General features: G+C 49.1%; 1 protein-coding gene across 7 annotated transcripts in view; it reads left to right on the top strand.

The window, feature by feature from the left end:
- Positions 1 to 13,493, top strand: part of CAMTA1 (calmodulin binding transcription activator 1) — a 235,568-nt gene that overhangs the window by 846 nt on the left and 221,229 nt on the right. For 6 of the 7 annotated variants that reach the window (XM_033079399.2, XM_033079396.2, XM_042779950.1 and 3 more), the window contains one exon: positions 2,532 to 2,625. In XM_033079399.2, the coding sequence (XP_032935290.1) occupies positions 2,559 to 2,625 (67 nt within the window). In that variant the 5' untranslated portion in view covers positions 2,532 to 2,558. Of the gene's footprint in view, positions 1 to 2,531; positions 2,626 to 12,579; positions 12,684 to 13,493 lie in introns of those variants that run through there. The other variant, XM_042779951.1, reaches the window with a different exon arrangement.

Genomic DNA, 13,493 nt, shown 5'->3' with positions numbered 1-13,493 from the left:
AATGCTTGATAAGGCTGTCAGGAAGAAAAATAAGGCCTTTCCTGCTCATGTATGGATGTTGCCCAGTGGCTGGATCCGATCTGTCTGTGTGGATGCTGGAGTGGTTTTTGAGTACTGCAAACTGTAAAGAGGAATGTTTGAAAGACCACTCATTAACACCAGTGCAGCCCAGTGTGAAGCTGGAACCACATTCCCATTCCAAAACTCAGCTAGTCTGCTTTGGATTTTATCTTCATGTAACTTTTATTTGAAAAGGAACGTTTTTGAAGAGGAACATTTTAATATTTAATAAGATTTTTTTTTTCTGATACAAGGGTAGTTAACAAGGAAGTATTGATTGTATTGTAGCAGTTCCTCTGCACTCCTGGTGAGTGAGATGCAATGCTTGGAATGAGAGATGCACAAAGGCTCCCTTTCTGAGAAACCATGTGGAAATAGGTCTGTTCTGCGGGGAAGCACCTCTAGCACTGCTTTTCCTCAATGAACCCACCTGCTAGACAGATTTTTTTTTCTCTCCTGGTTTAGGAGTCATTGAGTCTGTGCAAGAATGCAAAGGAGATTCAAGTTGTGAGGATGTCAGTTGCCATGGCAACGCTATTTCCCATGGATTTTGGTCCTGTCGTAATTATTCTCTTTTTCTAACTGATTTGGGAGCTCTGTGGTCCTTGGGGATGTTAGTGCCAGAGTTACTGGGGATCCTTCCCCTCACCAGATTGATCTAACGCTTTCCTAAAAGACCCAGCTGCTTGTTGCCAACGCTGGCTGCTGTTCCCTTGCATCACAGATGATTCAGGGGAATTTTCTGGGAACGTTCCACAGGTGTCACATCTTGGCAGGGAAATATAGGAAGAGAGAAATACGAGTTTAGGGAGCTAAATATGAACTGTGCTTTCTAAGGATGTAGAGAGAGCTCTTTAAAACCTTGCATTATAACAGAAGAAATGTAACATCTATGGCAAAAAGCAGTCTAATGGGAAAAAGAAAAAGGAAGAAAAAAAAGAAAAGTACTTGTTTGTGCTTTACTGACTTGCCAGGGTTTGGCTTGGGGTGCAATATTCCTCTTCCCACATTGGTACTTGCAGGTGGAAGTTTTGTGGTGCTGTGTGGGACACAGCAGGAGAAGCAGCCCCCAGGACTCAGGTCCTGGGTTTAGTTAGGCATGTGTTGTCAGACCTGTGACACTGTGGCTGCTGCTTCAGTGCTCTCTAGTAAACTGTGAGTAGCCCTACTAGTGGTGATTCACCTGTGCTGTGGTAGAGCCAGAGGTATCAGAGACCATCATGGAATCTCCTCTTGCAAGAGGGCTGGATGGAGCTGCCATCCCTGTCCCTGAGGGTGGCAGGGGACACTGTGAGGGACCCAGTGCAGCAGATTCTCTCAGTGACTGAGATCACGGAGTCAGCGCTGGGAACCTGTCCCCTTGCGCAGTGGTTTTGGTAATATTAACTTTAGCTCCATCACAGCTCAATGGAGGGAAAAACTAGAAAGTGCCATAAATTCAGCCGAGCTTGTCAAAGCTGTCAAGTTACCCCCTGACAAAGCTCCTGTCTGTAATGACTACAGCATCAGCTGGAGGGGATGTGTGCGATGGGGTGACGGTGCTGGGGCTCAGCACCGTTACACTTGTGATGTTCTGTCATTGGGGGCTCCTCAGCACCACTCGAGGGTGATGCTCTGAGCAGAGTTAGTTTTTAAAAAAAAATAATCTAAAAATCCAAGGGTGTAGACCAGCATCTTGCCCTCTGTTCTCAGCCAGAGTAATGCTGACTGCTAAATTCTAGTAAAGGTCTTTCTTGGCCCCATTTGTTAGTAGTAGGAGTCCAGAGACATAATGTCTTTGCACGTATAAAAGGTGCTATTGATTTCCTGTTACTGTTGTCCTGAAATGTGCATGGGGTGTCTATGGAGCAGTGACAATCCTCCATCACTAGCTTTATGGGAAAAGAATGCTTATTGAATCTCTTCCCATAAAATATAATCTCTTTCTCCCTTCCAGAATTTGCTGGCCCCTGTGGGAGTCCCTTATGTTATGTCTTTGAGAAAATTGATTTTTTTTTGTCTCCACTTTGTACACTTGTGTTTAGTCTTATTTTTAATTTGGTTCATGTGATGTGAAGGCTTCCCTAACATTAAAAATGCTTTCTCAGTCTTGTATTGCTTCTCTTTCATATAGATTAACACTTTCAGGATGTTTTAAAGTAAAATAAAGATATTTGCCTGGCACAAGTCTCTCTTGTTGTTGTTGGGAATTTTTTTAGTCTGAGCGAGTCATTGCCCTGCTCCTTCTCTCTGGACAGGGCTGAGGCACTGACAGCTTTTCAGCTGCTTACAGGTAAACTTGGGATAAGTTTCTGGAGTGAGCACACACTGATGGATCATGGCTGAACGACACCATAGCCAAGAGCACAACTTGCAGTGTTGTCAGCTCAAAGAGCAAGGTGGTCTTTGAACTTTAACAGTGGCCAAAATACTGTCAGATTTGTCCTTTCCTCTGTGTAGCAAATGACTGACTATGGGATTTTTCCTTTCAGGGAGGAAACGGCAACATGAATTCATAGATGATGAGTAGGATGCCAAAGCCAGAGATGACAGTGCTCTTGAAGAAATGCTGGGTAGAACAAAAAGGTAAAAGGAACAGCTAATTGAGTGCATTTCAGAGCCTGTGGGACTTTGTGGGGTACCTTTCCTCATGAGGCAAACGGCACACCCCCTCAAACCAGAGCTCAGTGTTCTGAATTCCCTCCTCCTCCATTTTGCATGAAGTCCCAGTGCCACCTCTCACTCCTGACCTGCTCTCTCTTTGCTCGGGTTTTCCCCAAAGCTGCATCATTCTGTACCTAAAGCCCATGGGACTCATCCTTTCCACCCTATCCTTGCATGTGTGCACTGGCAGGTGCAGAGTTCTCCCTGCCCCATCCGCCCAGCAGTTACTCCACGCTTCTGCTGCTGTGGTTGTGCTGAGGGCAAAAACAGAAATGCAGTCCATTTGCAGCCAGTGTCGTGCTCCAGAGAGTCAGTCAGTGAGCCATGGCCTGCTCCTGCTGTGGCCATGCCCTGGGCAGGTGCACATGGCTGCAGTGCTGGGAGTGTTCTGCAAACAGGTGCCTCTGCTGCTCTGATGCCTTTTACCGCATTTTGTGATAATGCTGTTGGGATGCCCAGAGGAAACACTTCTTACTGGCTCTTTCATCCTGCGAAATTCTCTCTGTAATGGAGGTGTGATAGTCTACCTGGGGACTTGGGGAGGTGAGAGGCAGATTTAGTCATATCTGCAGAGCACCATGCAGTAGAAAGGCCCCGTTACGCTCATTCAGTAGCAGCAGAAGTGGCTGAAGCAACTGATGAGGGGCAAGAAAATCTTCATTAGTCATGTAGCTCTCCTTGGGAGATTTTCATGCTTGTTTGTGCAGACTGCCTTAAATCCCTCAAAAGTCAAAAGCAAATGGTCTTCCTGCAAGTGCTCCAGGTTTGCAGTGATGATGTGTCTCTTGCCCCTGCCTCTCATCTCTCTCCAGCAGCAGCTGTGTTGGACACAGGGTGTTTGTGGGGCAAGCAGAGGATCTTTTCAGTACTGTCTAATGGGTTGATATAATAGTTTCTGCTGAAAGTATTGTTTTCAAAACAGCAGTCAGGGAGGAATTCCCTGTAGTTCAGATGTTCGTGCCATTTGGCCAAACAGAACTCTTGGTCTACTTGGAGCCTTCCAACCCAAAATGACAAGAGCCTGTCATGGACAGAGCTCTTTCCTCTGCCCATGTTCAAAATATCCACTAAATATACTCTAAAACACTGATTGACTTTTTGGAATGGTCCTAACTTGTATAAGCTGTCCTACAGTTCAAATCCATGATTATGTAATTTTTAGTTTAATAGCACCAGAGATGAGAATTTAAGGATACTTAAAATAGTAATTAGCAAGTTTCTGTTGTTGTCAATCTGCATTTTGGGAGATCTGATGGTTTTGTTAGTTGTTTTTCTGCATATGTGTATGTGAAGGATGTTGATGTATTTTTCAGCAATTTCTATAAACTTGGATGTGAATCTGTTATACTCGTTGGGTTTCAAAATTCTTCACCATCAGTCTGGAGAGCTTTGAGTCTATAAAACTGGAGAGCAGCCAGTGCTGGCAGGACCCGTGTCCCTACAGGAGTGCTGGTTCCCTAGAGCCAGGTCGTGTGGCCATTCCTTATTCCTCCTGGTCCCTGGCTGGGGTCCTGGCACCCAGCCAGCACAGAGCAGTGATAGCTACAGCACCCACAAGGCTGGGTGAAATGTGGAACAGGGAACAATATTTGCTGCAGTTTTGAGAGCTCAATAGATGTGTTATTTTACTGCTCACGCTGCTAAACACTGGCTCAGGGCATGGTGCTGGTGCTTTAAGGTGGCCAGTGGCCACTATCTGTGCTCAGCACTGCCCTTGCCAGCTCCAGCATTGCAACACGTGCTGTCCGCTCAGCAGTGGCTGGAAAGCTCCGAAAGGACCAGATCTGGCATCAGCACAATTGCTTCTGCAGGCGTTGTACTTCAGGCACTGCCAAGTCCTCCCTGCCTCTGCTTCTTTCCAGCACGTGGTGTTTGGTGTGACCCTGGGGACAGACAGTAGCCTGCAGGGCTGGCTTGTGGTTTTTTAGCTTTTCCCTCAGTCGTGTCAGCACTCAGGTTTTCAGTTGCAGGACAGCAATGGGCAATACCTGTTGTGATCTGCTGGTTGTCCTGCAAACGCTGGCATCGGTGAGCACTGGCAGCAATGGAAGGTGGTGTGTGTCACCCCTCTGGTGACATGGGCTGACAGACAGAGCTCTTGAGTGAGGGAGCCTGTCTAAGGGAGAGTCCTGTAGCCTCTCTACAATTTCTCTTACTGAGGTGGAGCTTTTCAGAGCACCTGACTGTTGGTGTTTAGCCCACGTCTCACAAGCAGTCAGGAAAAGAAGGTGAATCACTCTGTATCCTTTGATCTGAAAGTTCAGTGCTACTCCTTTTCTGTAATTTCTTAGTCACTGTATTTGAAGCTTTTGCCCTCAGAGTTGGAGGCAAGGCAGGAGGAGGAGATGCACTTAGAATTCCTGCAGCTTTGAAATACTTGATTTGAGATAGAATATTGCATGGACATACCAAAGTATTTTAGCAAGGCCATGCCATGTATCAATGACTGTTACTAGATGTTGAGGCTCCAAGGTTTTCTGCTTTTTTTTTGTGGGGGTTTTATTTGGTTTGCTTTGGGTTTTTCCCCAAGAAATTGTGGATGTTTTTGAATAGTATCTGTTAGTTCTTCAGATGAGCTATGAACAACCTTTCATTGCAACCCTGGGAGTTTTAATCCAGATACTTGCTCTCAACAAACTTGCTATAAACCATACAAGTGCTTTTGTGCAGATAAATTTTGGTATCACTACTGAGAACATAAATTGGAATTTTGATTATGAAAATTGCTGGCAAAGTTTGGTCATGTGGAGCAGGTTTTACAGTGTGTGTGACAGCCTGGTGAAGGACATAAGCACAGATCCAGGAGAAGATCCTGGGCTTCCTGTAAATATTCAGGTGAAGTTAGGCTAACTTACTGTACGTTGTTTCCCTGGCAGAGATGGCCCTTTAGACAAATGTTAAATAAACATTAAATACAGACTGACACTGTCAAAAGGAAGATGTAGCTCACTTAACACTGAAAGTGGCACTTCACAGAGACCTTTTACAATTTGTAGTTCAATAAAAAGGGTAATCTGTGTAGAAATATTCTGTGCTTGCCTATTCTGTCCTTGTCTGCCAGTGCTGACAGGATTGTGTTCCTGGTTTTACCTTCTTGGTGTCCCAGGCTGAAATACTTCATATTTCACACTCTGAATTCTGTAAATAATTGACGTGCCTGTCTTACCAACTGAGGATCAGCAGCAAATTGTATTATTCTGGAGTAATAGGGGTTTTCTGCATTCTGTGCTCCTTTTCATCTTAATTTTCACTTCACTACTGAGAGTGAGGAACTGATTTACTCCACTTCAGGAGAAAAAGTATTATTGTACTGGTATTATTGTTCCAGTACTTCAGGGGAGGAAGTTCAGGGGAAAGTCAGAACTCAGAAATGAACACATCTCAATGAAAACGAGTTATTCCTGTATATTTTCTGCAGCTACTCTTTGGATATATTTCTCATTTCGTGCAACTCTCATGGGTCACATGGGAAAGAATAGTCTTAAAGGTTAGATGAGGTTTAGGCAGACCTGGAAAGAAACTGCTCTGTGGCTAAAACTAGTGAGAAAATATTAAACTAATCATTTTTGTTTATAAGGAGTGTTGTGTACCCTTGTTGACAGAGCAGAAAGGTTTGTGTGATAAGGCACCGTTACACCACCCTGAGAGAACCGGAGCAGCTGCTCTGCCATGGTGCCACGGAGCAAAGCACGAGTGACTCTAGTTTGTAACACTGGAATTACTCTTCCATTTGGTTTACCCATTCATAAATAATGATAGGAAAAGTCAGGGAAGTTCCTTCTCATTGTGAATTTATAACATGGCAGAGCCCAGTCGGGATGGAGTCCTTTAAAGATTTGGGATAATGCTTTCAGCAATGATGCGTTTTAATTGAAAGCTTGAGTGCTCTGTGTGTTAATGATGCTCCCTGAGGAAATCACAGGACAGACTTGGTTCAGAAGTGCCAGGATGGGTTTTTGGGCAAAGGGCAGTGTTGGGGCGGTGCCATCTGAGCAAACTGACTCAGGTAAATTTGAATTTGCTGCTGGCTTCTAATTCTGGAATCCATGTGACTTTGAGCACCTTCTGCCTCTGTTACCATCACCAGTTCTACTTCCTTTGGCTCTCCTGTTGTTCTTCCTCTGTTGTCTTTCATTACTCTTTCTTCTGTTCTCAGTGCCTGAGGCTGACACTTTCATACCTTGGTGACTGGTTTGGCTCCCAGATCCCTATTTATTCAATTAATGTAGGTAGCAGTCCAATTGTAGAGGAGCTGGAAAAGATACTTGTTTAAAAGCAGGAACACAACTTTAGGAGTATAACTTTAGGGATCTTAAACATCCTTCCCCATTTGTTCCAGCTGTGGCTGGAGATCCAGTCCCAAACTCACTTGTGCTGAGCTGAGAGCTGTGCATCCACTGCAGAGCCAACACTGCATGATGGCTTCTGGCACTGAGAGTTTGCAGGATTTATACTTTCTCCCTGGGAAGAAGGGTTAGGATGTGGAATAAACCATTCCTGGAGAGCAGGCACGCTATACAGTTACAAGAGGATGACAGCTTAAAAAAAAAATTAAAAAACTAATCCTTCCATGACCCTCTTTGAAGACTCCACTAAAATTCCAACCGAGGAGGCCACGCATGACAATCATATTCCCTCCTCACACAGAACAACTCAATTGTCTTATTAGAAAAGAAAGCAAAGAGAAATGTCCTGGATGTAGTGTAGGAAATTGTCCTTACTAAATCTAGCCCAGCGTTTATGAGCACTGTATATATTATTTGATTTTGCCAGAATTACATAAACATGGGGGAAAATTGTTAATGTAAGTTGACTACCAGAGTAAATCACAGCCTAATTATTCTTTTTTTCCCTGGCTAAAATTAGAATTTGATATAGTGGTCAATAGACATTTTCTTTAATTTTTGAGACATAATTTCTAATAGCTAATCCAAATGAATTGGAGAAAGTTGCTGCAGAATTGAAAAAATAAATTATCTGAATTTTATGGTGACTTACTGGTAAATCCCCTTAGTTGGAAGCTTTAATTTACCTCATATTTCATTTTTTTCTCCTCTGACTGGCTTATGGGTGTATATTAGGGCAAAATGATTGTTACATTCTTAGTGCTACTGGGGTGCTGGGAGCAAAGTGAAGGCAGACCTCAGAGAGCAAAGGCCAAGGGCTGCAGGGGCAATGTGTAGGGCATGGTGGGCCAGTTGTTCTCTGGCCCTGCTGCCTGCAGCAAAGGCTGGTCCTTGGCAACTCTGTCAGTCCTGTACTGGGATGACTGAGGCTCCAGCACAGCAACCCCATGGGATTCCCATGTGGAGCTGGTGTTCCTGTAGAACAACTGTTGTTGATCCTGTTCTTGGTTAAACAGATAAATGCTGTGTTTTGTGTTGAGGCTACTGGTTTAAATATCTGTAAACTCTATATGGAGCTTTGCACAGCAAAACCACTTCCTCAAAGACTCCATTAAAGGGGCTGGGATTTTGGAGTTGTACTTCATTTTAGCCTGGGATATATTTCCTGTAGCCAGCAGAATTTAACTAGAGGTGATTTGAGTGTAGCCTTTGTATTTCTGAGGGAAACAAATGGGCTCAGAACTGCAGAAGGAATGGAGAGAATGATGGACCCAAAGCCCATTGTGTAGAAAGTGATTGAACTCAACCTCCTGCTAGGGGAGTATGTGCTTTTGTCCATTCTCAGTCCAGTATCCTTAGTTCCTGGTAATGTATATTCCCTTCAACTTCCCCACACATTATTGGACAAGTTACTTGCATGGTGGAGCGTTAGGTGGAGTATACTTCTTAGGAGATCCTTTTGAAACAAGTGCATGTTTTGGAATATTTACCTGTTTTTGGCAGTTGTACATCACAAATCCAGTGATATGTTTTAAGAGGTGCATTTGTCCACACACATTGTCTTAGTTAAGTCTTGGGTTTATTCCTGGAATAACACCTAGAAGAAGCACCTTTAGATTCTGTATGTGGAGAGAGTAAAAAGGGCAAAAGCATTTCATTTCTATCATGTGAGGTTTTTTTCTAATCATCTCCTCTCACACTTCTGAGAGTGTTTTTGTGAAAACACTTGGTATTCCTTGCTTCTAAATCATGAAGTAACTTTGTGCAAACAATTCACAAGAAATGGGGTTCCAACATTGCCATTATGGCTATTAAACCTGTCTGAACTGTTTTCCTTTGTGCTGCTTGCCATAGCAACGGTGATGTGCTGAATATCCGTAACAGGATATTTGAATATATTCTTAACACTTTTACTTCTGCATATAGCTCAATATGATCACCAAATCATCACATTAACCCAATTAACCAAGCCAGACCCACATCTGCCACAGATTGACAATTAAGAATTTTAAAAGAACTTGCTATTTCACCTCCTTTTTAATGCAACCAACCCAGACACCAATCACCAGCATAGCAGCAGCTTTTATCAGTGTGCTGATAAAAAATTATTCATGATTCAGACTGCACAAACTCCTGGCACATCTCCTGTCTTGCTGCTTATCAGCTGGAGGTTGCTCTGTGCGGGTGCCCCTGGAAAGGTAAGAGTGAGCAAGTTTATCCCACACCATCCATGCATGGAGTGTTGTGCAGTTCAGTACCTCTGTGCCTTAATAGCAATTGGACTGAGTTTTAAACAGTGGGAGCTAGGAAACTTCAAAGATACCAGCAGCACTTCAATTCAAATGGCTTCTTTCTTATCATTTTATTGCACAGGAATTAAATTAAAATATTTGGGGCTTTGCTGGCATGCTGGATGAAAAAATCCCTGTTGAGTATCTCTGGTATTACACAGGTCACACTGCTGTAGTAACCTGTGTGTACAGAATGACACCTAACATCAGATAATTTCAGGTGTGGGAGATTCAGTTCACTAGGGGTTTGTGTCTCCTGGTAGAAAACCTCATGTTGAGGAGGAGAATGGGTTCATTAGCTAGATGGAGCAGAGTTCATACACTGCTTCAGTAACCCTTTAAAATGCTTTATTAATCCTCATCCACACAAAATCTCATTGTCTTTACAGACTAGGAAGGATCTAGAAAGCCAGTTAGTGCTCCCAAAGACACATGAGCAGGGTACACACTGCTGTGGAGTCAGGGGGATTGTGTTAGTCCTGGCAGCAGAGCTGTTCCCAACTAGTGCAGCAGCACTTCCTATGCTCCCAGGCTGTGCAGGCCAGGAGAAGGCAGGCACTGTCCTGAACAACCTTGTCCCTCAGAGCATGGACCTTGTTCTTTAATGAGCCACAGAAGTGCAGAAGGAACTGCTCAAGCCTTGGAGGGAAGAGACAGACGTACACCTGTGTGTGCACAGAGCTGACTTGGCATTTCATTTAGTTTGTGGGTGATTCAGGGTGATGTGACCCATGTAGAGTCCCCATGGTTACCTGTCCAAAGGGTGTCACTGAATACTGCAGCGAGGCTTGGGACTGGAATGAACGGTTGTGCCATTTTCCCTGGCAAGAACAGGAAGGCTCTTTGTGCCAGCAATTGCTGTTTGTTTGTGGGGAGCAGCCTGAGTTCCTGCCAGGAGCATGGGGGCTCAAAAACAAACCCAACAGCTCTCCATCATCTCTGTGTTTGGTACCAGTGAGGAGCTGTGTCAATCAGAGGAGCTGTGTTGGTCCCATAATTTCTCTCATCTCTTTTCATTACTTGGTTTTGCCTGGATACCCACATGGAAACTCAAGCTGTCTGAGAATGCCAGCATGATGTTGGAGGGGCTGGAGGTGAGCTGGCCCAGGGCAGAAACACTGCTCCTTGGCTAAACCATTTCTCGCTGAAGAAGAGGAGGCAAAGCAGGTCTGTCCACAGGGGCTCCAGCACCTGCCTCTCTGAGGGGAACTCTGGGGAGGAATTCAGCATGGACTGGCCCTCCACATCTCCATGAGGCATCAACCAAAGGTCTGTGATTTGCATCTGGAGATTGCTTCCTGTCCTTCAGCACCAAGAGATGCCTCTGTTAGTCTGATACTATCTTTTGCTATAATGCAAACTATGAAGTACAACAACTGTATGGCTACCTCGTGTCTCTGCTAAGCATATGGATTGTCTTGAAGAAGAACCAAGGAGAGACATAAATTCCCTAGAATTCATCAAGAAAATGGTAGCTCTTTGCCCGTGTGGCAGCTAGAAAAGTTTCCATTTCCAGCATATTTTGAAGTGCTGAAGGAAACAACTGTCTTAGCTGATCCTGTGGCTGCATTAGTATTTGTGGGTATTTATAGGACACTGTACCAGATGAGCTTTCTGACCGTCGGGAGTGAGCCTGTCATTCTGAAGCCTCTTCATCAATGTGCCTTTCACGCTCCACGAGATTAGCAGCTGCTGAAAATAGGAAAAAGGAATTTTCCTTTCTTCTGTCTTAGAAGAGGCCCATCACACCATCCTCCTTTCGTCTGGGCTTGGAAACAGCTTCGGTCCTTAGCAAAGCCAAAGCACCAACAGGTCTTTTTAAAGAAGTTCTGCTCCCAGGAGGATCTAAGAGAAAATATCCTTTTTGTGTGTTTAGTCACACACATCAAAGGAAACAACCGTTGCAGTCTTGGTTTGCATTGTGCAGGCATTAGCTGTGGTCCAGTTCTGCAGGGCTCTGCTCGAGGAGGCTGAAGTGTCCGTGCTCATCAAGTTCTGACGGAGATGGGGCAGACTCAGCCAGGCCAGAACATTTCACTCCTTGGGCCACGTCAGCTTTGAGAAGGACACTGATTTCTTTGGATGTCGTGGGAGCTCCTTCACAACCCCCCGGCCCTGTGCATTGTACGCTGGTGGGATCTGACACTGTCTCACAAACTGTCCGAGGGATGGGCAGGACTCTCTCAAACCTTTAACATCTCCTTGGCCACCATAACTTGGTTCTCTCCACAAATCACAAATCCTCATCTCCCTGCACAGTGCCAAGAACGCCTGTTTCACCCCAGCATCGTGCTCTGCACCGTGGAAGAGGGCCTACAGCACCCCGAATATTCAGCAGTACTGAAAAATGGGGAAATAACCTTTGCAGCCTCGGGGCCGCCGGTGAGGGCAGGGCAACAGCTCCGGGCTTCGTCTGCTACAAAGAAAGGGGGTAGAGCCCGGGGGCTGCTCCCTGCCCGAGGGTTCTTCTCCGCTCTAGGGGCTCGGCACGTCCGTCCCTCCGGGAAGCGCTGGGACCAGCACACCCGGGCAGACCCTCTGACCCGGACACGCCGGTTCGGCACCGGCGTTACTGAGGGCGGTGACAAACACGGGGCTCGGGTGGCGCCTCTTACAAAACGGCCCCGGGGCATCCCGGCGGGGGTAATTTCGCTCTCTCGGTGTAGCCTCGGCTCCGGTGCACGGGGCGGGGCGGCCCCGCCGGGCGGGGACTGGCGGCCGCGCCAATCGCCGCCTTTGTTTGGGGTCACCGGGCGCGGGGGGGGCGGTGCCCGCCGGGGCCGCGCGCAGCCAATGGGCGGGGCCGGGGCCGCGGCCGGCCGGCCGGGCTGCGCACCCCATTGGTGCAGGGTGCCGTCATTCTAGCGGACGGCGCTGCTCGTTGGCCGCCGGCGCGCGCGGTGCCGTGCGTCAGCCACTTAGTCCCGTCTCCCCCGCGGAACGATTGGCTCCGGCGGCTGTCAGTTACGCGCTCTCGGCTTTCCAGTGGCTGCTGCGGCCGTCGATCACGCGTTCTGTCCTGCCCCCGCCCGCCCGCCCAGCGCCGCCGCTGAATGGCTGAGGCGCGTGCCACTGAAGCGCTGCCGCACTGCCATTGGTGGGGCGCGGTGTCCATCGTGCCCATCCCCTCCGGGGACCCGCCCCCGGCCTGCCGCGATTGGACGCCGGGGATGTCAGTGCGGCGGATTGACCAATGGGCGGCCCGGGGCGTGCGCGGTGCGCGCGGGGCGGCCGGGCCGGCGGCGGCGCGGGAGGAGGCGGCGCGCGCCTGGTCCCGGTCGCGAGGAGGCGGAGGAGGATGTGGCGCGCGGAGGGGAAATGGCCGCCGAAAACAAGCCGGAAGGTGAGAACGCGGCCGGGCCGCCCCCTCCCGCGCCGGGCCCCGCGCCGGGCCTGCCCGCCGGGCCGCCCCCGCCTCCCGCCACGGCCCCGCCGCGGGGCGGTGGCGGCGGCACAGGCCGGGCCGCGCGACGCGAAGTTTGCGGCGGCGGCGCCCCCGCGGGGCCGGGCCGGGTCGGGCCGGCGGGCGGGCCATGTGCGGCAGGAAGGCCGCGTGGCGCGGGGGCCGCGGCGGCCGAGCCGGGCCGGGCCGGGCACGGTCCCGCCTCCCGCCGCCCGCCGGCACGTGCCCGCCCGCCGCCAACATGGAGGCCCCGGCGGCGCGGCCGGCGCGGGGCCGGCGCTCGCCACGGCCGGGCCGGGCCGCCCCCGCCACCCCCCCCGCGGCGGCGGTGCACGTGCCTCGCGGGCGCGCGCCCGTCGGAAGCTGGGTGGCCTTGGCCACGGCCCCGCCAGACCGGGGCCTCCGCGCCGCGGGCGGGCCGGGGGCGGGCGGAGCGGCAGGCGCGAAGGTGAGCGCGGTGCGGGCCCGGCCCCGCTGGGGGCCCCGGGGCTCCCGACTGGGGCCGAAAGTTGCCGGAGCGGCGGGAGCGGGCCCGGCGCGTCCGCAAGGGGGAAGCGCCGCTCCGCCGCCGCTCCTGCCCCCGGCCCGGCGGGAGCGGGGCCGTGGCCCGGGTTCGGCGGGAGGCGGGTTGGATATTTCGCGTTATTTCAGATAAGTTTCTCCCGGTTGGCTCGGGCAGTGGTGCCACCCCGGACCCTGGCGGCCGGGTGGTCGCGGCCGGTACCGGTGTCGGCGCCTCCATCTTACAGG

Source organism: Catharus ustulatus, chromosome 24 (genome assembly GCF_009819885.2).
Source record: "Catharus ustulatus isolate bCatUst1 chromosome 24, bCatUst1.pri.v2, whole genome shotgun sequence".
Classification (NCBI taxonomy): domain Eukaryota; kingdom Metazoa; phylum Chordata; class Aves; order Passeriformes; family Turdidae; genus Catharus; species Catharus ustulatus.
The sequence above is the reverse complement of the archived record's forward strand: the minus strand, read 5'-3'. Positions and strand labels throughout refer to the sequence as shown.